The sequence below is a fragment of the Chroicocephalus ridibundus genome, chromosome 5 (assembly GCF_963924245.1).
Source record: "Chroicocephalus ridibundus chromosome 5, bChrRid1.1, whole genome shotgun sequence".
Lineage (NCBI taxonomy): Eukaryota > Metazoa > Chordata > Aves > Charadriiformes > Laridae > Chroicocephalus > Chroicocephalus ridibundus.
Window position 1 is genome coordinate 45371544 of NC_086288.1, and position 23318 is coordinate 45394861.

Below are 23318 nucleotides of genomic sequence, written 5' to 3' on the forward strand. Positions count from 1 at the left end.
ATCATTGGATAGCTGTCGCGTCATTCTCTTCCCAAAGGAAAACTATAGGCCAACGCTGCCGCATGTCGGCCCGCCCCCGCGGGCGCCTGAATCCCCGTCCGTGCAGCGATCATGCATTCGGATTGGGTAGCCGTGCTTGTCACTCTCCGCGCCCGAGCGCGGGGGGAGGGCCTGGCGCCCCGCTTGCCCTCCAATCCCTCTCTCCCATTGGCGGAGCCGCTTGTCTTTCCGTGCGGCGGAGGGCGCGGATTGGGGGGTGGAGGGGGGGGGCCGCCGGGGCCGGGGGCGCGCGCGGCGCGCGGGGGGCCGTTTGGCGCAAGCGCGCTGCGAGGCGGTGGCTGCGGCGGTGGCGGCGGCTGCGGGGAGCGCGGCGCGGCGCGGCGGGGCGGGCGGCCCATGGGGCCGGGCCGCGCTGCGGGGATGGAGCCGCTGCGCAACGGCGGCGGCGCGGAGGAGCAGGAGGAGAAGAAGGAGAAGCCTCGGCGGAGGCCGGGGGCAGAGGGGGCCGGACCCCCGCGGCGGCGCAGCAGCGGCGCCACGGCGGGCGTTGACAGCACGGCGGGGCCGCAGCCCCGCGAACGGGGCGGCTCCGTCAGCCGCCAGCGGCGGGACTCGGTCCGCAAGAACCGCCCGCGTGAGTGCGGCGGGGAGCGGGGGGTGAACGAACGGGGGGGTGGTGGGGGGTGTCCGCGGCGGGGGCGGGGCTTGGAGGGGCGGGGCCGAGGGGGCGGGGCCGAGGGAGGGGTTTAGAGGGTGTCAGTGGGGAAGGGGCGCGGTCGGGGAGGTGGAATTATGCTAATGAGCCGGAGTGGGGCGGGGCTTGGATGGGTGGGGCCGGCAGGGGGCGGGGCCAGGCGGGCGGGGTGGGGCGGGGGAAGGGGCCCAGGGTGCCCAGTCTGGGGACACCACCGTGGGGGTGGCGCATTGTCCTGCGTGGCCAGTTCTGGGAGAGGCCGGCGGGGACGTGGTGGGGCGAGGAGGCGCCTGGTGGGGCAGGAGGCAGAGGCTGGGGACCTTGGGCTGAGGGAGAGGGGAGGTCACTGGCAGGGACATGGGGTGAGGAAAAGGAGGCAGAAGGACAGATGGAGGGTCCTGGGCGTGCAGCCAGAGCCAGGGGGTGATGGCGGCACGTCTGGGCTGGTAACTGGTGGGAGAAAAGCAATGGAGAGCAAAGAGAAGGGTGTAAATTTGGGTAGGGGGGAGCCCTGCGGGTTTGGCAGGGACCGGGCACAGACCCAACCAGGCTTTGTAAGGCAAAAAACCATCCCCTGAGCCACGTTTTTAAATGCCGTATGGGGAGCGGTCTGTGGAGCGAGTTAGGCGCAAAATGGATGTCAGCCTTCATTTTGGCAGCAGCAGGAGCTGCCGCTCAGGTGGCTGTGGCTGGTGACTTCCTTCAGCCATGTCTGAAGTGGAACCGAGTGACTGTTTCTTTACTCGCGCTGGAGCCCTTCCAGTTGGAAGGAAATTGCCATCCCCGGAAAATGAAATAGCGTCAATGTGGTTCCCCGTTACCTGCGCAGCTATTAAAGGACATTAGCAAATGAGTCCAGGAATCACAATTGTCCTGCATCTCCTAGCAAGACTTGGTTTGTTGGCTGGCAGTGCTGAGATGCTATATTTACCATAGTAATGTAATGTTTTAAATAGTATTCTTTCTGGGTTTTTTGGTTGCTAGAAAAAAAGGAAGCTTCTCTTTTGCCCTTAGTGTGAAAAATAGGAATTAGATCTTAAAAGACTTTCAGAGGCATTTGCTGGACAGGATGCTGCTTGTGTTACTAATTTGAGGCAAGTGCAGCTCAGCAATGCTAACGTAGCGTCAGCGTGGCTGTGCGAACCTGTTCCCTTCGCCTCTCCCCTCCTTCCGTTGCCAGATCGTGCTGGATTACAGGAGTGATCCTGCACCAGGAAATGATTGTCGAGTTAATGTTGAATAACTGAGGTAATTGAGGGTTTTTCTGCTTACTCAAGAATTAATAGGATGGAAGAGAAATTTAGTAGGGGGGTGTAATGACACTAGCAGTGGTGAGCATCCTTGTGATTTAGATGCGGCAAAACCAGCTTTGTATGTGAAAGTCTGCTTGTGTGGCTATCATCGTGAGGAAATCACAGCAAAACATACCAATGGGATCTGTGGGGTTGTTAATTAGAGACACGCTAGTTAGTAGGTTGCAGCTAGCTGTAGGGAAACGAAGGAGATCTCCGGCGTGAAAATTAGGGTGGACTTAGATGGAGCTATCCATTAGGTGATAATACTCTCCTGCCTTGCTTGAGGGCAGTTTCTGTGTCTTCTATGGAAAATTTAGTTCAAAGTTGGGCATTGAGGTTCTGGTTTGCTATGGTAAAGTTCAATGCAGAGACTGGTGTGGGATACTTCTAAGAAAACAGGTGTTCTGGCAGCTTCCACGACAAGATTTGGGTCGAGTCTGGAAGGTCAGCAGAGTACAATTCGGGATTACGATGTAGCCTGTATTTCCTAAGTGATTTTTGTGTTAATTGGAAGAAAAATATGCTTGAGCGAGTACATCCCTTAATAGGGAAAACGTCTGATGTCAGAGTAAATTACGTTTTGAAGTTAAAATGCTCGATCCCACATTAAGGAAGATTCAAGCAAGCCTAAATGAAAGCAAACCGCTTAATGGGCGTATGATCAAAAATGTCCTACTTTAGCTCCCACTTGTCTGCTGCTGGTATGTGGCAAACAAGCTCGGTGACCTTGAGGCTTGTCTTGCTGCCTGTGCTGGCAGATGCCCTGGCAGATGAGCCCCGCTTCCCCAGGAATGAAAGGATTTCAGTGGGCTGCGGTTCAAGCTCGTGATCTTTCTTCCTCCGTAGTCGTCTGCCTGGACCAGCAATGTGTGGCGAGGACTGTTTCACTGCAGAGATCAGGGAAGATCTGAAACCGAGGGGACTCAGATCAGGTTGGATATATCGGAAATAACCCCACCTCCAGCAGTACAATCGATGTCCAAGCTGTGTGCTTTTGTGCGTCTCGGGCTATTAAATGTTTCTTGGTGCACTTCATAGGAACTGAAGGGCTTTGTCGCAGACGCCGTGATTTTCAGTGTGCCACAGGCAAAAGGAGAAGAAGTCAAGGACGCTGTTGCTCTCGGAAGGGAGTGAGGAGTGTCCTTGAAAATGTTGTGAAGGAGAGATTTGTTGAAGTTCCGAGCTGCTTTGGTCTATTATGTTGGTGAAGAGGAGCTTGACAGGATTATTAGTACAGGCAGAAAATGCTTTATCAGCTCTAGAGACTACAGAAGAATTCCTTTCTGGTAATGAATTATCGGAACCATTATTGAAATCTACACTTAAAAACTGGACTGGAAATTCCCCAGATGAGCAAAGAGGATATTCACGTTTACATTTACTGTAACGTAATTGTGGGATACCAAATGGCTTGCTGTGGGTAGGTTTAAGTGCCAGGCGTAAAACCGATGATGATCAGATCGTAATGAGCAGGGGAATATTTTGTTGTAATGAATATTCCTTATGATAAGAGAAATAGGTCAGCGATTCAGTTCATCGGCTTCCGTCCTTTTCCCCTTCCCCCAGCCTCTCCTAGCTCTCCTGTGCTGCTGTACTGCTTTTCTGCTCCTTCATGGAAACCTGGTTTCCTTGGTAGAGATGAGTTTAGGTTATTTCCCTGGGTAACAAAGTATGCTTCTCCTTTCTGTAGCCTGTTTGTTAGTTCTCTGAAAAAAAAAAAAAAAAAAAAGGCTTGTTTCGATGTTTTTGCTGGGCATCACCCATAATGTTTTACTGTTTGACAAAAGGGGAGGGAAAGTAAGTTACATAAAGTGTGTTTGTATTGTAGGCTATTCATGAATTCCAAAATAAAACCGATACCTAAAATGTCAAGAAGAACATCCTGCAAATAGTTTCTAAAAATGTATGCATGTGTGGTTTAAAAAAAAAAAAAAAGACCCCCCCAACCAAAACCACGTCCTCATCCTTTCTGTAGTCCTTTCAACTGATTTTTTTTTTTTTTCCTAAGTTTCGGTATCTTCTGCCAGAATTATGGAAAGACATAATGTATGCATGGCTTTAAATTCTTAATATACACATTATCCAAGTAGAGGAACAAATAAAAGACTGTTTTGGCAGCTCTTTTGCAGTATAAAATTTAATCTTTGATTTTTTTAAAATACCTTTTTATGTTTTGGAATTGTGTATGAAATGTGAATTCCTAGCAGAGCCTATTTTTAGAGATGGAAGGATATGTAGACTTAGTGTCGCTTTATGTTAAATGCTGATGAATGTTTTTTTCCCCATCTCCAAGTTTTTCATCGTGGTATAACACTATTAAAATATAACATTGAGTATTGTGGAGTAAGTGTAGAGATGCTGTCGTATGCTCAACTAAATCCTCAGTCTTCGTTGCTCCTCTGCAGGCAGTTCTTTTAGCTTCTGGTGTAATTGGCTCCTAACTTAAGGATCAGTCTGAAATACTACTTGAGCTGCTTGTCATATGAAGAAAATCCGCCGTGGAGATCTTTAATTATATCGCCTCTTTCATCTTGACACTTCTGTAGCTTTCGAAAGAAGTCTGTTGAGGTTTGGTTGGTTTTTTTTATTATTTATATAGTGTCCAGTTTTATAAAGTAATTTACATAACAAATAAAGTTGTCGTATTTTTCTTGCCCCAAAGAGCTTACAGTCTAACTCTAAAAGGGATTTGAAGATGAAGGGAGGGTGGCAGGGCTCTTGCTGTGGTAACACATAGTATCCTTGAGCTTTTCTGTGTGTGAGGTTATTCAGTGCTAGCTGATAGCCCTTAGTTTTGTTTGCAGGCTGCTCTTTTGTTTGTTGTTGGCGTATCCATAGATTAGCCCATTAGAAGAAGGTTTATTTTCAAGGCAAAGAGCTGTCTGTAAATTGTGGATGTGAAAATGTACGTATAGAGCTACTTTTTAAAAGCGTCTGTGCTATGAGAAAACAATATTTTGTCAGGCCAAAAGATGAAGAAATTTTTTCTTGGAAAAAAATTGCTTTAAGATACTTTATAACTGCTGTTGCAGTGTGTTGCATTAGGGAGGAAGTGAAAATACGGCTCGTGGTTGTGTGCCTGATCTGCTGAGCGGTGCCATGTTCCGTAAGTCACCTTCTTTGTATCCCTGCTACTTTTCACACTGAGTACTGTTGGATATAATTTTTTGTCTTACACAATGTTTGAGAGTGGGGTTATTGGCTGTCATTGTGCTAACAGAGTAAATATAGAGTTTCTTCAAGGAAAAAGGCTGTAGAAGGTTTTGAATGGAGAGCAGTTCTGGTTTTGAGAAGAGGATTTCCTGCCTTTCTTGTGAATGTCCAAATACCCAGGGAGAAAGTAAACACTTCCCGGACGGTCACAGAATCACAGAACAGTTTGAGTTGGAAGGGACCTTTAAAGGTCATCTAGTCCAACCCCCCTGCAATGAGCAGGGACGTCTTCAACTAGATCGGGTTGCTCAAAGTCCAGTCCAACCTGACCTTGAATGTTTCCAGGGATGAGGTATCTACAGCCTCTCTGGGCAACCTGGTCCAGTGTTTCACCACCATCATTGTAAAAAATGTCTTCTTCCTTCTATCTAGTCTGAATCTGCCCTCTTTTAGTTTAAAACCATTACCCCTTGTCCTATCACAGGCGCTACTAAAAAGTCTGTCCCAGCCCCAAGTGCTGGGTGAGAGGAGAGTCCAGAGCTTCACACTGTGATGCTCTTCCATGATCTGCCTGTGGGTTTCTCGTCCTCCCTGTCGTTCTCTGGCTGTTGAGCACTTGGAAAGGACAGAAGTGCGAGGCTCTTCCCCAGCAGGGAGGTGGTGAAGAGAGGCAGTGTTTGCATTTTTTGCCTTGGCCATTAAAGCTGGCATCTTCTTGCGCCGGTTATTTCAGCAGAACCTTCTGATGGGGAAAAATCAGCCTCTGGGCTGCCTAAAGGCTCCTGGATGCCACCAGCTCTCACCCTGCTCTAGGTCTGCTGTCTTCTGCAGCGACTCTTTTGGAAAAAAATGCTTTAGAGGCTTAAAAGGGAGAGATCTTTGGATGGCTTTCAACTGCACTGTAGATGTTGGGAAAAAATCAGTGTTTTAAGAGAAATCTCAGTAGCAGATGGTGATGGCGTTCATCCAGGAGAGCTTCCTCCTTCCTTCCTTTGAAGGCATGGATTTTTCTAGTTCTCAGATATGGAAGGGCTGTCGCAGCCCTGCATGTTCGTGTTGGCTGACTTCCTGCAAGTGTAAGAAAAAAAACATTTCTCCATGTCGTTGAAATAATTTCCTCCTCTTTTTTGTGTGCGCCACACCCCTTTCCTACAAAAATGGGTTTATAGGGGAAGTTTTTTCCATGCCCCAGATCAAGCGCTGTGTGTGGGTTTTACTGCACGGAGAATCCTTTAAGATATGTTAGAGAAGTACTTAATTTTGAGCCAGCACGCTTCTTCCTTGGATTCTTAACCTGTGGCTGGGATGTATATAATGAGAGATCCATAATTAAGAATCGTTTGGTTCAAGTTAATTACTGTAATAGGCTATCTTTTAGAATTTATCCCTGGTGAGTTACTGAAGGTATAGCCGAGCTGTTGGCAGATTGCGAACACCAGCTGCTCCACGCAGAGGCTTTCTGCAGCTGGTGCTGCACGGATGGGTGAAGCCAGCTCTGGCCTGGGGCTGTGTCCCGGACTGGGAGGTTGGATGCTCTTCTTGGGGCCAGCTGGGATTTAGCAGGGCCAGTGCTGAGTGAAGACTGGTAAACCCCGACCCCAGCCTGACCAGTTTACACCAAGCTCCGCAGGCATCGCTCCTGTTTCCCCCTTAGCCACATGTTCTGATGTGCCAGACAGTGGATAACTGGCGTGGTTTAACCCCACGCTTGGATGTTCTGCTAGTTCAGTGGCAGCTGACAACACCTGAATAAAAAGTAAATTTGTAGATATTACAAAACTGAAGGTCTTGAGGACATCAAGAATGAGTTGGGATGAAGTTTCTAAGGAGCTGCTGTGTTTTTTCATGACTAGGAAAGCTTCCTAAACTGATGGACCGAGTTGGTGGTTCTCATGCCGTAAAATTTGGAAGGTTTGTGTCCCTGAATGTAGGAGTTTGGTGTGTGAACTTCATGGCCAACTTTAAAATGAACTAGTGTTATTCTACTGAACAAAGGCTTATACTGCCAGCTGAATGTCTACTCTGGAGTGGAAGCCCATTATCTTGTGGTGAAGCAGCCCATATGGCGTTTTCAGTTACGTGGCTTTGGCAGGGCACCGTGCCTTAGTTTTTGGATGCTTTTCTGCTGCACCCCAATGAGGGCATCTCCAAGACCCCACCCTGTGCTCTCTCTCTGTTTTCACCCTCGCGTAGCCTGGCAAAGTGAGGCTGGGGAGAGGATTGCTGTCTCTAAATACAAGGGTGCGGATGCTTTAAAGAAAAAAAAAAAAACAGCACAGGTTTCATAGTTCAGAAAACAAAATTACATGTCCTAACAGGAGCAAATATATTCCAGAAATCGAAAGGAGGTTTCCCAGCACCAGGACAGGAGCTTTGTGGAACCAGTCCCTTCGTCAGAGCAGAGATGGCAAAGCAGCTGAGCGCTTTTAAGAGCGGGAAGTTTGTGAAAAGGGAGTCCAGGATGTTAGTGACCACAACAGGCAGGAGAAGACTTGGCTGAGTAACAGGAGAAGCCTCTTCCTGTTCCTTTTCTTCTGTAGAGCTTGCTAGTTCTACAACAGAATTGAAACAGTATTGAAAAGCACAGTGCGTGTGGCGAAACTGGTTTTAGTGATCCTGAACAGGAACTGGATATTAAAATAGAGTGGTGTTTAGCCTGGAGGGACGGGAGCAGCAGCAGAAGGCTCTGGTTTGGCTGCCAGTGCCCTGTTTTCACCTGTGTGTCTCTCAATAGCAGGGCACGATCTGTGTTCAAAGCATTTTTCTGCGGTAGTTAGTTGATAAGAATAGGACTTTGATTCAAAGAAAGACAAAATACTTTGAGGGCGTCCTATTCTGCCATTAATATGGGGACTGCTGACTTACGGGTGTATATGCCATATTAGATGTGGCTTTAATATCACATCAGGTGGGCCTGTGTATGGATTTTTAAGTTTAAGGCGTTGGGATGAGCAGGCGTGTGCAGGTGAGTGAAGCACGCAGACACTTGGTGTTTGCTGCCCAGATGCCCGCCGTGCACAAGTAGGGCGTCCGTCTCCCTGTTGGAGTGGTTGTGGTCTCTGTCACGTCTCTTTGCCGGCTCAGGTGCTGTTGCCACACTCCACAACAAGGCCCTTTCTTTTACAAAACCCCTGAAGTTTGTCCTTTTCCTTTCACTTATACTCTGGGGTCTTGGACTCCCCTTCCTATGAGGATGCTCCCCCTGGTCTGGTGTCCCCAGGGATATGGTTTTCCTCATGTTACGTGATGAGGCCCAGGCAGCCAGAATTCTTCTCTTGAGAAGTAACTTAACTGTTTAATTTAGCTATAGTAAGGTTTTCATGAGGGAAAGTCAGACACATGGGCTAAACTTTTTCCCAAGTAAAGCACTTGGTAGACTTTCCATCCTGAAATGCTGATAGAGTTTGCAATTTTGAGTTCTGGAGTACAGAATGAGAAATTGTCATGAGAAAAGTCCTTGAATTGCTCCTGCTTTCTTTTCTCTGTTGGACTGTGATTCAGATTTCTCTCTCTCTCATTCATGAACAGTTATTTTTATGTCCGTTCTTGTTTGAAGTAAATGGATTAGAAATGGAGGATGATTGAGATCTGGACGTGCCTCCTAAAATAGAGCTTGCATCTTCTTTCAAGATTTCTTTTGCTGATGGTTGGGGTGGCCTCTATGTAAATATATAAAAATAACTCGGTGATTTAAAAATAACGTGGGTAGCTGATGGCTGTAGCAGCTTCTGGGGAACTGTGACGCTCTAAAAGGGCCTGTTTTACCTCTTCTCTGTACAGCAACCAATTTAACCTGCCGAGGAGAGGATACATCGTCTTCAAACACGTGCTTGCCTGTCGGGTTTGTGGCTTTTCAGAGATGGTTTGGTCTGGGAGTGAGCTCCCCTCCCGCCCCTGGGTTGTTTTCTTTGTTGTTCAGCTTTCTTAAGTGCTGCCTCTGGGTATTTAGGTGTTGCTCTCTGACTCCTTAGTGCTCCTGCAGCTCGAGTGGCGGGGCCTCCGCCGGCACCTCTGGGACGAAGGGACAAGGAACATGCTCTCGCTTGGGCGGTTCTGCCTTCTGGAGGTGGCTGCTGCTCCCCTGAGTTTAACCGGAGGGACGCTCGCTTTCAAATGGCGGTAGGAAGGAGGGCTTCTTCGTGTTGCATGCTTATCTGTCTGCAGATAAGCAAACATATTTTGCAAAAGTAGCAGTAGCATGTTATCGTTCCTGTCTCTGATGTGTAAGAATTTTACTAAAACCTGAGATCCTTCTTTCCAGAGGAACGTTAGTAACATCTATGCTGCATTCAGGTTTATTTTCTAAACGTTCTTTTTTTTCTTTTGGAGAAAACACAAGGGTTTAATCCCAGTGCCATAAGCCATAACATGTGGCTACGTTTTTCTCTTTGCTCTGGAGCCCATGTATCTTGTTAGCTCTAGTCTATCCTTTAGCTCATTAATAGTAATATTAATCTGTTCCAGCTCTCAGCTCTAATCGCAGATTCCATCTGATCAGGGTTTTCTCTTGATCTTTTCCAAGAAGCTCATTATCTAATACAGCTGTAAATGTTGCTGGGCCTGACAGTAATGCATATTTTGTACCATGGGGGAATTTGACTAATAAAATAATCCAATTAGACATTTGTTTTTGTCTCCCTGGGGCATCTTAGATTACTTGTCTACCTCAGTTATGTGTTGTAATTAGTTAACGTTTGTACATCCTTTTGATGTAAAAGCGGTGGTATTATCCTTGGCTCTGGCTCTGGCTCAGAAATTTATAAAAGAAATAGCGGGGGATTAAAATGGCAGCAGCATCTAGCGGGTGTATGGATGCTGTCGGACCTGCGCTGTGTCTGTCTTCAGTGCTGCGTGGTGGTGTAAGTATTTTGAGGATTGCGTATCAAATGTTGGGGGAGCTCCTGAACACGAGGTATCTCAAAACAGGGGTTAAGTCCATGGACAGAGGAGTCTCAGCCACACTTGTCAAAGACAGATGAGACTGCTAACATTTTCTCTTGTGTTTTCCACTTTCCAAATGAAAAGATCAAACAGGCCTGCATCTTGGAGTCCCTAGGGAATTGCCTGTATTAATTCGGTTCATAAGTATTTTGCCGGTGGTATGACAGTATCATACTCTTTTTTTTTTTTTTTCCTTGTTTTTTTTTTTCTCCTCTCTTTAGTCTTTCCTTGGTTTGGCTTGGATATTGGAGGGACCTTGGTGAAACTTGTTTATTTTGAACCAAAGGACATCACTGCTGAAGAAGAGGAGGAAGAAGTGGAAAACCTCAAAAGCATCCGCAAATACCTGACATCAAATGTAGCCTATGGATCTACAGGCATTCGGGATGTGCACCTTGAGCTAAAGGACCTTACCCTGTGTGGACGTAAAGGCAATCTGCACTTTATACGCTTTCCTACTCATGACATGCCTGCTTTTATTCAAATGGGAAGCGAAAAACACTTCTCAAGCCTCCATACTACCTTATGTGCCACGGGAGGTGGAGCGTACAAATTTGAGCAGGACTTTCTCACAGTATGCATTTTTGGCTTCTATACAATTAGGATCTGGTAGTGAAATTTTCTTAAAGCTGAAAACTAGCAAACTTTCTCTGCAGACTCTAAAACTTCTCTAAATCTTAGCTTTGGAAGAGTGTACCTAACTCAAATTGAACTTGGTTCAGGAAACAGCATGTGGAGTCAAGTTCCCATCTCCAGATTAGGAGACTTTCTTTCCTGAAAGTGCATGTAACATTCTTGTAACTCCAAAATTATTCTCTGACTTCCATGGCGTGTGCTCTTACAAGACTTTCTCTGTATTAATAATCTCTGATTATGCTGATGTCAGTCTTGTGGGGTTTTTTCTCATTGCTGTCTTTCACGTGCTTAATATTTGTTTTGTTTTTCCCTTGCGCATGTGGTTTCATTTCTAACACACGCGTGAGTGAGCTGATTGATTGAGGTGCAGTCAAATTTGGTGGTGAATTAACTGAAAGAGCGTTGGTAGCTGGAGTTTGACATCATCATGTGGCTTCATTCTAAGTTTGATTCTTGTTCATAGGTGAAAAACATATGTAATAAAAACTTTGTTTCACCAGGGCTTGAAAAAAATGCACCAAATAGTGAGGCTTTTTGCGCGGTTGAGGCAGTGACATGAGGGGAAAACAGTTTCATAACTTCCTTTGTTTTCTGGGTGTGTTTTTGGCTGGGTTTTGGTTTTTCAATTTATTTAATTGATTATTTATTTATTTTTGTCCAACAGTTAAGTCCCTTCTCATTTTTCTTTGTCTTTTCATGCCAGTGCCTCAGAGTCAGGGCCTAAATCGGGCCCTTGGAAGATGATGGGATTCTCTTGGCGTCCATTTGTGGATCCAGTTGTTTGTTTCCCCCCTCTTCCATGTCTGCCCACTTTAGGGCCGGGGTAGTTAGCAGTCCGCGTGCGTGGAGAAAGACAAGACGGAGCCCTCCTGTGATCTGTACTTCTCTCAGCCACCACAGGGAGTAGTGGAGATAGCTGAATTTAGCTGTCAGTGCATGCATTTTTCTAGCCCTGAGCATAAACACTTCAGATCCCTAGCTGCTTCTTCAATATTCTTCTTTTTCTTTTTTTTTTTTTTTTCCGCCAGATGGGTGACCTCCAGCTTTGTAAGCTAGATGAACTCGATTGCCTTATTAAAGGAGTTTTGTACATTGATTCAGTTGGATTCAATGGACATTCAGAGTGCTACTATTTTGAAAACCCGACGGATGCTGAAAGATGTCAGAAGCTCCCATTCAACTTGGAGAATCCGTATCCTCTCCTTTTGGTGAACATTGGCTCAGGGGTCAGCATTTTGGCTGTATATTCGAAAGAAAACTATAAACGGGTAACGGGCACCAGGTGAGTGCCGTGAGGGGGTACATTCACGTTGAGTTTTATTTTAGAATCTGGAATGTGTTTCTTCATTGTCGATGACATTTTCAGGGACAAGCTTGAGGTGAATGACGGAACGTCTGCTTTTACTGCAGTCGCTCATCTCTGCCAACAGAGATCCCTCCTGGAAGAGAAAATCTGAATTTCGTGTTTTGGTTTGCTTACTGCAACCAGTCTCTTTAGTTCCTACAGCAGGACAACTGAAAAAACAGCTTCTAAACTGTTCTATTTGCTATCAGAAAGATCCCATAGTTTGGGATTATCCCAAATATACTCATCGTGATCATATTAACAACTGTTAGCTTTGATCCTAGCAGTAGAGATTTGCATCCTGACTTCCAAAAGTTACCTTACTTTGGTGGAAGGGATGCTGGCGTGGCAGTAACTCCCCAGACAGTTGCTGGACCGCTGCAGCTACCCTTCCTGAAGATGTGACTCTTGTTGCCAGGCAAAGCCAAAGAGCTCTGTGGCTTTAAGCTTTCCTGAATTTCCTGAAAGTTATCAATAATAATAAAAAAACCCCACAGTACAGATTTCCTCTTATTATACATCATTATTGGCATGTGTGTACCGTGAAGTTAACAGGGATGTATTTTTTTTTCCCCCTAAGTTTTGAGTAGCTGTGCCCTAATACTCCAGTTATCCCTAAGGACTAATATTTATTTTAAGATTGACTTCTCTGAGCGCTGGGAGGAAGGTGGATATTGTAAAATAAGAAAATCAATTTGTCATTCAGAAACATGCCCTCTGCAGAAGGCTGTGAGGGCGTGGGATTCCTTACGGGCTGTAGGTTATTTGAAAGTAACAGATTTAAAGAAAACTGCTGCTCTTCCAAGATTGCTCTCACTGAAAAGAGAAGCAGCTGAAGGAATGGGGCAACCTGAGCTAACGGAGCATAGCTGAGTAATCCCAGCTTTCCCTGGAACAAGCCATTTTCTTTCTCTGTCTCTTTAGAAGCAAGGCGGGTGACTTTCATTTTGCTTTATGTTGCAGCCTTGGAGGTGGAACCTTTTTTGGTCTCTGCTGCCTTCTTACCGGTTGCTCCACCTTTGAAGAGGCCCTTGAGATGGCCTCCCGTGGAGACAGTACCAAAGTGGACAAACTAGTGCGGGACATTTACGGAGGAGACTATGAGCGATTTGGATTGCCAGGCTGGGCTGTAGCGTCCAGGTAATGACTTGATTGATATTTATTTTCACGGGAGATGCCGCAAGGATGAAAAACTGGATTTATGTCTCTTAGGAGAGCTGCCATTCCTCCTGCTGTCCTGTTTTACCAGATCTAGATTACTGGTAGCAATACTTTTTTGAAGTTAGAAAGAAATACTTGACAATTAATCACTTTGATTAAATTAGCGGTTCCCATTTCTCCTGGAATTCTGATGCAAATGAACTTTTAACCTGAAAAACTGTCTTTGCAGCTTTGGAAACATGATGAGCAAGGAGAAGCGGGAATCTGTCAGCAAAGAGGACCTCGCAAAGGCTACGTTAATAACCATCACTAATAACATTGGCTCCATAGCACGGATGTGTGCACTTAATGAGGTATTAAGGGGAAATTTGTTTCTTTGCTTCCTGTCTGAAGCATCGCCTGTGTGCTCCTGTCACGCAGAATCTCTTGTTCCCTGCGTATGCTTCTGTAGATGCATGTTCATGCTAGTCTTTTTGGATGTTCAGTAAGATGTAATCTGCTCGTTTTGGTTTCTTCAGTAAATTTTGTCTGTGTAGTTTGAGCCAGATCGTTGTGCTTGAATGAATTAGGGGTTGGCTGTTGGTCTCGTTAGGTCCCCTGCTTGGTCAGGGGTTAAAACAGCTTCTCTGCGATGGTTTGAGGAACAGAAGGTGTGTGATAAACTACAGCTCTTGGGACCGCTGAGAGAGAAGGCAAGGCAGGGTGGAGGGGTGTGGGGGCTGGATACCTTTCCTGTGTTGTTTTTACGAGTTTGCTCTCCCATTTCTTGGTCAGGCCCCACCACTTCCACGGCCATTCCTGTATCTTTGTGCTTTCAGCTTCTTTACAGTGCTGCCTTGTTGCATTCATGTCAAGCAGCATTGTACAGGGCTATGAAAGAGCAGAGACATGCTCTCCACACGGAGCCTGGTCCCATGGGATGAGCTAACGGGGTGAAGCGTCCTCCTGACTTCTGTTGCTGTTGGCAGATGCTCGTTATTTACCTTCGTTTACTGCTGAAACTAAGCAAGATGTATTATAAAGAGTCCTGCCCACCATACATCTGCTGAGCGCTCACTCTATAGAGTACACAGCCGAATGCAGAGAGGATGCTGAGTGGTTAGGGGAAAGCGTTAATGCATGTGGGGATGGAAGGAAATCCGTAGAAGGGCGTGAGTGAAGGAGCAGATCTGATTCCTCATTAAGAGGAGGAAGTGAAAATTATTTTCTTGTTGGAGAACAAGAAAGGTTCGGAGTTCATCACTTGGCTCAGGAGAACTATTTTGGGATTGAAAAAGTTTGGCTGGAAGTCTGATTTAGATACGAAGTGTCACTACTTGGTTGGTCTTTTCCTTTCTTTCAGAATTGTGTTGGTTATGGGTTTTTAAATCTTTTTTCCTTTTTTTTTTCCCTCAGATTAACAGTATAGAGACATTCAGCTTTTTAAGTGATGAGTCAAAGGCCAGAGTTGGGGGGGAGAGAGGAGATGGCACTTGATGATCAGTGTTCCTCACCAGTATAAGAATCTCATAGCGAAAAATCAGCCATTCTATTCAAACTCCTAAGCTAGAAAGGCTGTAGTTACCCCTCTGGACTTCTGGGTAGTCTGGAAGAGCCTGTGTCTTAACATGACCTGGCTGCTACTGCTTTCTGGTAGAATTGTGGGTGCTTATAATGTTCTGCAGATCCTGCCTGACAGTTTCAGCATTTACTTGGGCTTTTTTGTGTGTATGTGTTTGGTTGCAGCCTCTGGCCCTTCCCAGTGCAGCTCCTGACCATCTCAGTGCACCCTTTTTGATCTCGCCTCGCTCTTTCGAACCGTCTCTTGCTGCTGCCAGACCCCAAGCCGACTCAGTGCCATCTCTTGCTTGCAGATCGGCTCTTTTGGGTCCAGTTTTAAAATTCTAAATTCAGAAAGCTGCGAGTGCATTCTAACCCTTCCCCACTCACCGAGGCAGTGACGCTCTTTAGCTGCCAGAACAGCTATTCGGGGCGATGCAGTTTCTCTGGAGCTGGTTGCTTTAACGTCGACTGGTGGTTTCCCTCTGCTTTCGGCTCGTTGTTTTTCATCAAGTCTCACTGGAAAGTGTATTTGAAAAGCTGTGTGTGGCATTTTTAAAAGGCACTATAAGTGTAACCTTTTTCCTCTTACTTCAAGGTAGGGGTTTCATCGTTGCAAACGGAAAATGGCATTCAGCCTTAATGTTCCTTTTTTTTTTTTTCCTTAATACTTGCAGAACATTAATCGAGTGGTGTTTGTTGGCAATTTCCTTCGGATCAATACAATCTCGATGAGGCTTCTGGCATACGCTTTGGACTACTGGTCAAAGGGACAGTTAAAAGCACTTTTCTTGGAACATGAGGTGAAATGACTTCTTAAATTTATTTTCTCATGCCAGATTTCAAAGCTTTTGTGAACCAGCTGTGTGGGGTCTGTAGCTGTTGATGATAAACGCTCTGCAGCAGGTTCCCCATGCTTTGTGACTACAGCCACAGTAACTGCCATGCCCAGTGTTGGGTCAGAAAAAACATGAATATTCTTCCAGTAGCTAATATTAGAATTGTTTGCTACCAATTTTGTCTTGCTTGTGAGCTTTCTATTAAGACTATTGACAGTGTAGACGATTCTGTGCAGCTCTGCTTTGCAAAACAGCGGTTATAGTTAGCATCTGTTTTGTAATGTACCTGCCTATAGTTATTTCTTTCCACAGTCCTTTATAAGTTGTTAAAATTACACCACACATGTACTGTTACTGTTCTTGTGCCAGGTGCGTGCCCACGTTTGAGTTTTTAATAGATATTCCTGTCTGTTTGCTCTTCAGGGTTATTTCGGTGCAGTCGGCGCTCTTCTGGAACTCCTGGATTCAGCCTGACTCCGTGCAGATCCTGTATGTTGGACCTACGAAGTCAGGGTGCTTCCTGGGTCACCCTTTCGCTTCAAAGCATCTGTTCCGTGACTGTTAAAATAATTGTGCGTGAGCTGATGAGACAAGAAAAGGACTGTTGCGTTTCTGTCTGTAAACAGTTGAAACCAGTCTTCAGTTAGAACACAGGTTCGTTCAGAAGTATATATGCAAACACGCTGACCGAAGGTGGCGGTTGTATGTGGAACATCTGTTGGGCATTAGTTGCTGACATCAAATAGCCCTTTTTATGTAGTCTTCTACATATGTTTAATGGTGGTGACATAATAGAAGACTTGCACTCTTATTCCCTCCCTCGAGATTCCTTTGAGTGCTGGAATGTCCACCCACTTCACAGTTCATAGGGTTCAGCTGCAGCGTTTTACGTTCCGCAAAAAGAAGGGCATTGCGTTGGCATTAATTGTCTGTAAAGGGGAGAGAGCATCAGCACAGCCCCGGAGTGTGGAAATCGTATGGACCAGTTCTGCCTCCTCTGACCCGCGCAGTGGCCTCTCGAACACCGTTGTGCTATCAGTGAGGCTTTATTCCTGTTACCGCAGTCTCTTATCTATGTACGCAGATTTATTAGAGACGAAAGGTAAGGCACAAATCCTGTGTCTCGGGTAGCCCAGATCTGCTCAGGTTGTTCCTGATTTCAGCCGGTAACGCTTCTATGCAGACCACAGTAACCTTCTGGTGTGCGCCATAGGGCTGGCACAGCGTCAGGAGTGGCTGTCAGCCCCTGACCTTGACATCTGCTAAAAGCAAATTTGAAGATGAACATAGTGGGGTTTTTGTTTGGGGTTTCTTTTCTCTGTTGTAATACTTGGCTGCGTATAACAATACCAAAGAGATTTCTTTTACTTTCAGTCATACACTTGGGTTCTTCTCTGCAATGTTCCGTTTTATGTTTATTAATTGCTAAACTAGTAGTTTCCGGGGGAAATCTCTCCTTCCCGTATGCGTGCTGTAGTCTTCTGTTTTCTCTGTGCGTGGGGTCTTGCGTGCAGCCTGCAGACGGGCTTGCTGCAGTTTGGAACCCCTAAAGATCTCAGGCTGGGGGTTTAGAAATGGCGCATTGCACACTGAATAAATGCTCTCTCAAAACAGCGGAGATGCCGGTAGTGGGCAGCAGTTTAAAAAAGAGAAGCAGGAGGCATAGGGTTTGTGCTCTGACCTTCCTTCCTGGTATCTCCGCTTTGCCCTGCGCTTGGCAGAAGTCCTTCCCAGGCTCGGATCTTGCGTTTCGAAGTGAACAAGATCTTTAGCAAGACGGGCGTTTGTGTTCTCTTTGCCGCGCTGCCGGCATCAAGTTATTTTGGTACAACTGCGCTCCAGCCGGGGAGCGTGGAAAAAGCTGCTTTTCTGAGGAGCCATCTGCACCTTCCCGTGATGATGTCAGCTGAACAGAGACGCCGCTTCCAAGCGCGCTCCGCAATGCGGTGCTCCGCCTTTCCAGCTGGGCAGCTCGGCTCCGTGTAGAAGCCGTCCCTTTGGGAGCGGGGCAACGCGGTCTGCCGTGGAACCCGAGTGCCGATGGCGTCAGTTCGTACTTGTTGGGGTTTATCTCAGGACATCGGAGCGACCGTCATCCTGACTCCAACACCTCTTTTAAAGTCGTGGGTTCTTCTCGGATAAGTTGATTTTCGTGCTCGTTTTGGTAGCTGCTGGCAGCGCTGGACGGCCCATGCCGGTTTGGCGGCTTGCGGTTTAGGTGCAGGAACGCGCAGTAAAATCGTGCCCGGCTCTACCCGTTGCTGCAGCCCGAAATCCGAGTACTCGCAAGGTGCTCCGCAGCTCGCTGGGTTCATTGCATGGTACCCGCCTCTCCTTTGGGCCAGAAACAGGAAGAAACTACAAATTTGGAAGACCTACTCTTTGCTAGATCAGATCCTGTGTGATATTTCTCTTGAAGCCTGCCCGGTCAGCTCTGCCGGGTAAGTGTTCCAGACAGCAGACACGGCGTAAAACAAGGCGTTTTCTAAACTTCAGTTCATTGTGGGCATGGAACTTCCTGAATGCGGCCAGTAATTTGGCAACCACAAAAAAACGCGAGGTAGGGAGAGAGTAGTGTGCATGTGAAAGGTCCTCTTTGCTACGTGCCGTCTGCGGAAGAAAATTTTTTGTGCTTTTCCTGCAGTATAGTGCAGGGTTCGTATCCCGCTCTGCTTTCAACGTAACGTGTTATGGGGGTCAAGCAGGATAATACAGAGTCATAGCGTGGTTTGAGTCGGAAAGAACCTTCAAAGATCATCTAGTCCAACCCCCTGCCAGGGACAGGGACATCTTCCACTAGTCCAGGTTGCTCAGAGCCCCGTCCAACCTGACCTGGAATGTTTCCAGGGATGTGGGGCATCTACCACCTCCCTGGGCAACCTCTTTGGGATCTATTGCATCTGAGACCTCATTTATTCTTCATTTCTTGTGAAATTGCGTGAAAGATACCCCAAGTAGGTGTATTAAACAACTCCACTTCTGAATTGCTGATTGCAGGTTTTCTAGAATTAACTTTATCTCTACCACATAAAAGGTAACTTACCTTTTTTACCTTACCTATAAAGGGTAACTGCCCCTTCAGCCGGGTCACCCACCCTCACGGTCGAAACTCGGGCCGTGGTTCGACCCATGGAAAAGAAACAGAAACGCACTTTGGCTCTTTAAAATCTCCTTGTGCCCAGGACCTGCGTCGCTCCTTGGTGTAATACCTCAGTGGTGGCGCTGGGCCCGTGCGGGCTTAGCAGCTTTAATTAGTCCCGGGGCTTTGATACATGCCCTCCGCACACTGATGTGGTTTGTATAAACCTCCTCCGCATCCTCCTGCGCAGAAGAGGGGCTGATTTTTTTTTTTTTAAATAGCAATAGCCTTGGAGCTGAAAACTGAGGGGAAGAAGCAGCTACCCTGAAATGATGTTGTTAAGGGAGAGGGAAGGTGTGGAGAGCTGAGAAGCCCCTGCAGCAGCCCTTGCTCTGCAAGAAGTCCCTGCCCTGAGGCTGGAGTCTCTGGGAGCAGCGTCCCGCGCTATTCCCCGTGTTCGCTCTGCGCGCTTGTGTGTGTGTGTGTGTGCGCGTCACTCCTCTTTCTGTGGATTTCGAGTAGATGCTGTGTGGTCTGATGGCCGACACCAAAGTCCCTGATGTGTCGTGTGTATTTTTTTGTAAATTGTTGTTTGTTTTTTGTGTTTTTTTTTCTTCTTGTAATAAAGTATTACAGTTATTTTTATATACTTGAAACTCTTACCTTTGCTTCTTGTCTCACTCTTCCTAGCTACAGAGCAAGGGATGAATGTTGATCTGAACAGGCATCAAGAACATGCCAGTGAAATGGGTGTAAATGAGTCCTTCACCTTTCAGTTGATTTTAGAAGCTTATTAACAATAACTGTCAGCAATCCTTAATTACTTTTCACTCCCTGTGCGTGTTCTGCTCTCTGGAAATGGCATTGCACAGCACATTAATGGATGGGGAAAAAATAAATCAGTATTTGGCTGTTGCTTGTGGTGAGAGAATCCCTTCCGGATGCTCGGTTGCTGCTTGGGCAATGCAGGGGGCAGTTCTTAAGGTACCTGGTTAAAAACGGGGTTATATACCAGGTGTGACCAAAACCCAAATGCTAGCGGGGGTCTGTGCTTCCGAGGGAAGGGGTATTTGTGCTCGACAGGAGTTGGGTCTGAGCTTCATTCTGCAGCTGGGCTTCAGGGCCCCGAGGCGTCCTGAGGGGTATCGCAAGGCTCTGTTGGCAGCAGTGGGCTCCCAGCACCAGTCAGTCCAGTCAGGTGGGTTTCTAACATCATTCCAGGGCAAATTGCAGCGTTTTAGGGTTTCATGGAAGACTTTGGTGGTAGATGATGATTGGTACTTCGGAGGCCCTTTGGCCTTTAATGTATGGATGATACAGGTTGGTATGGATGATACAGGCTGGACTGGAGGTCAAAGCGAGGATCTCTCCAGAGCAGGAACCGGGGGTGGAAGTAACAAAAACAATTGTGTTTTGTTGATCTTGGTGCTGGATCCAGACTGTGGCTTGGCCAGACTCTCTGCAGCTGTGTCCCACCAGCGGGAATCTTCACCCAGCAAGCTCTTCATGACCATGACTGTCTGGAGCTTCTAGAAGATGACTAGGAGGGCAGCGAGAATTTCACTTGTGTTTCCTTCTGGAGAAGGTGAAGCAGAACATCTCCAGGTGGGACCTGCCCCCAGCACCCAGCTCTGGGGGGTGCAGCCAGCACTAGAGGGCAGCAGCCCTCTGCAACTGGGCAGGGACGGTGAGACAGCAGGACAGGGGACAGCAGGACAAGGCAAGGTGGGAGCTCTGCTTCCTCCACACCAGGTTTCTGTAGGGACGGCCCCAGCTGAGCAGCCCAAGCGTGGCCAGGCAGGGGTGGAGAGCAGAGATTTGAGAGGATGAAAGGGTGATTTTTCCGCCCGTCTGGTGGAGCCTGGAGGCGAGCAGGAGATGGGGTTTCAAGCTGGACCCCAGAAAATCCCATAGCATGGAGCCTGGGAGCTGAACGCCTCTAACTCCCATGGCCAGTGGAAGATTGGCAATAGCCCAGTTAGGCCTTGCTGGCTGCCCCCGGGGTGGGAGCCCCTGCCCATGGGCTGGGGTCTGGGCTGGGAAGGTGGTTTGGTGGAAGGAGAAACCTCTTCCGGAGCTGGGCAGCCCAAGCTGTGCCTGGGACCTGCAAAATCCCCCTCAGCTGGGTATTTCCAGGGCGCGCTGGGCAGCGAGCGTGCCCCGACAGGGGAATTTCCCCGAGCCGCCGGCCAGGAGCCAAGCGCCCCTCTGGGGCAGGGAGACATGGACAATAGGACACCCCCCCCCCCCCCAGCCCCAAACCAGACCATTTCCCAGGCTTCCCCCCAAGAAAGGATTGGGGCCACACACGGCACAGCGAGTCTCAGCCCCAGTGGGGACATCCCTGGGGTGACAGACACCTTGCTGAGCAATGAGGGATGCTCCCTTGTTCCCATGGCCGGGGTCTCCCAGGTGCAAACATCCCCCCTCCTCCCCCGCAAACACACCCCCACTTCCAAAACCTGCTTTTATTTACATTTCAAGTCAAATCACATGCAAACCGTTGGTTTTTTTTTTTCTTTCCTCGTTTTTCCTTAAGAATAGTGTGATTAGCAAAAAAGACGCATTATTAGAATTTTAAAATAGCAATTAAATATACAAAAATATAGCTTACAAAAAAAAAAACAACAACCCAAAACAAAACAGCGAATGTTTTAAAAAATATTCTGCTGCAGAATTCGTAGTGTACAAACACGTCTATGAGGCTCCACGCTCCATAAACAGTCTCGGGAGTCGCAAGGTATTTACAGGAGAGGGGATGACACCCGGAGCCTTCCCTGCCCTGCGCCCCATCCTGTGCCCCCGGGGGGGGCCAGGAAAGCCGCCGCTGTGTAATACTGACACCCCCCCCACCCACGTAAAAGGAAAAAAAAAAAACAGGAAGAAGAGTTGCAAAAAGATGGAGGGGGACACCAGGGCCTTTGCGACAGTACCTGAATTTGCCCCATGAGGTTGTCAGAGAGGCGAGGGGGGTGCAGAGCCTCCCTCCTCCGCCCCCAGCAGCTTTTGCACTCGATGATGGTTGGGCTTGGGGTGTTTTGGCAAGGCAAAATGCTGTCGGCTCACCTGTCCCTTGCCCAGCAACCCCCCAGGGCCAGGCTGAAAGTGAGGGGATGAACGCAAAGGACAGGATTTTTGCCAGCCCCCCCCCCCAGGCCCCAGCAAGCCTGTGCTGTGGTTTCGAGGAGGTGGCAGCAGCCACCGTCTCTCACCATGGATGGTTTACGCCAGGATTGTGCCCATCAGAGGGACTCATGGCCCCGCTGAGGTAGCCCATCGGGGCAAGGAGGGGGGCAGCCATCCCTGGGGAGGGTGAGTGGGGTAACCAAAGCCCACGAGCCCCCATGCCACTATCACCCTGCCATCTCCCATGGGCGGTGTCGGCTTCCCTGCCCTGGTTAGCCCTTTTGGAGGAGCAGCGGGGGCCGAGGAGGCACCCAACCATGGCACAAACCCTGGCATCACTGCACCTGGGGTGCCGAGACCCAGTTTTCTAGGTAGGGATTGTAAAGGCAAAGGTAACCCCATGAAAATAATGGCAAAGAGGAGAAGGGGGCAGGGACCAGCTGCGATGCTCCAGGTCCACCCCCAGCACCCGCATTTTGGGCATCGTTTTCGGTGGTGGCGGAGGGGCCCGGGGGGCATCAGGGTCAGGAAGCGTACCAGGGCGTTTGGAAGGGACATCATGGCCTTGCAGGAGGCTGATGGGCACCGTTGGGTTGCTCGATAACTGCTCCGTCGTGCCCCATGCTGCTTCCCAGTGGACGTGGTGCTGGAGAAGGGATGTGCTGGAAGAAGGATGTCGTGCAGGGCACCCACAGAGGACCCCGCGTCCCCTCCTCGCCCCAGGAGAGGAATCAAGCCCGGACTCGAGTGTGCAACCCTTCATCCCGGCATGGTTCCACGGAGGCAGGATTTTGGGGCGCGAGGCTCTTCTGGTTCGGCCGGCAGGGACGTGGCCCCCTTATAAAGTGCTCTGGGCTCCACGCCCGGCCACCTGCATCCTCCTCTGTCCCTCCGTGCTGGTGCAGAAGTGCTTTGGTTGTCCCCGAGTCCCCCGGGCCAGCGGTAGGGTCCCCCCGGCGGCAGGGCAGTCCCTGGGGCGGTGGAGCTATACGATGTTCTCTGCGCCGGGGAGGGGGCCCTGGGGGGGGCCGGGGTCCTGCTTGCTGTGCAGCTGTGCCAGCTGCAGCACCGGCATGTTGCAGAGCGGGCACACTTTCCGCACCTCCAGCCACTTGATGAGGCACCTGGGGGGGGATACAGAAACAGGGGGGGGTCATTACAGGGGTGCTAGAAAAAAGCCACACATCCCCCCCCCCCCCCCCCTCGACTCAGTGCCCTGTGCACAGCTTCAGGGTGGCAGCCAGCCCTGCCCCTGCGTGGTGGGTGACAGGCTGTGGCCTGGGGGCCACACACCAGGTCTGATCCGTTGTCACCCTCCCTAGAGCGCTGACGCTGCCGAATTTTTAATTTGCCATTTAGATGCCTTTACATTTTACTAGGACATTTTTGGAGGTGCGTGTGTATATATACATGGGTTTTTGTGTATGTATAATATATTACATATATATAATTTATATGTACTTATAAAATAGATATAAAAATGTATACACATAGAATCATAGAATGGTTT

The 23318-nt window shown here is 48.2% G+C and overlaps 2 protein-coding genes across 7 annotated transcripts in view; one reads left to right on the plus strand and one right to left on the minus strand.

Annotated features, from left to right (window-relative positions):
- The first annotated feature begins 321 nt into the window (after positions 1 to 321).
- PANK2 (pantothenate kinase 2) lies at positions 322 to 19598 on the plus strand. Of its 2 annotated transcripts, XM_063335348.1 has the most exons (7): positions 322 to 634; positions 10305 to 10657; positions 11748 to 12001; positions 13028 to 13204; positions 13455 to 13578; positions 15442 to 15567; positions 16027 to 19598. In XM_063335348.1, exons 1-7 carry the CDS (start codon positions 397 to 399, stop codon positions 16075 to 16077), a joined length of 1323 nt encoding a protein of 440 aa, XP_063191418.1. In that variant the 5' UTR covers positions 322 to 396; the 3' UTR covers positions 16078 to 19598. The 2 variants fall into 2 exon arrangements, with proteins under 2 accessions (XP_063191418.1, XP_063191419.1); XM_063335349.1 differs by lacking the exon at positions 322 to 634 and having other exon boundaries at positions 10379 to 10514.
- Positions 19599 to 21163: 1565 nt separating this feature from the next.
- Positions 21164 to 23318, minus strand: part of RNF24 (ring finger protein 24) — a 32298-nt gene continuing 30143 nt past the window's right edge. For all 5 annotated transcript variants that reach the window (XM_063336423.1, XM_063336424.1, XM_063336420.1 and 2 more), the window contains one exon: positions 21164 to 22932. In XM_063336423.1, the coding sequence (XP_063192493.1) occupies positions 22794 to 22932 (139 nt within the window). In that variant the 3' untranslated portion in view covers positions 21164 to 22793. The remainder of the gene's footprint in view (positions 22933 to 23318) is intronic.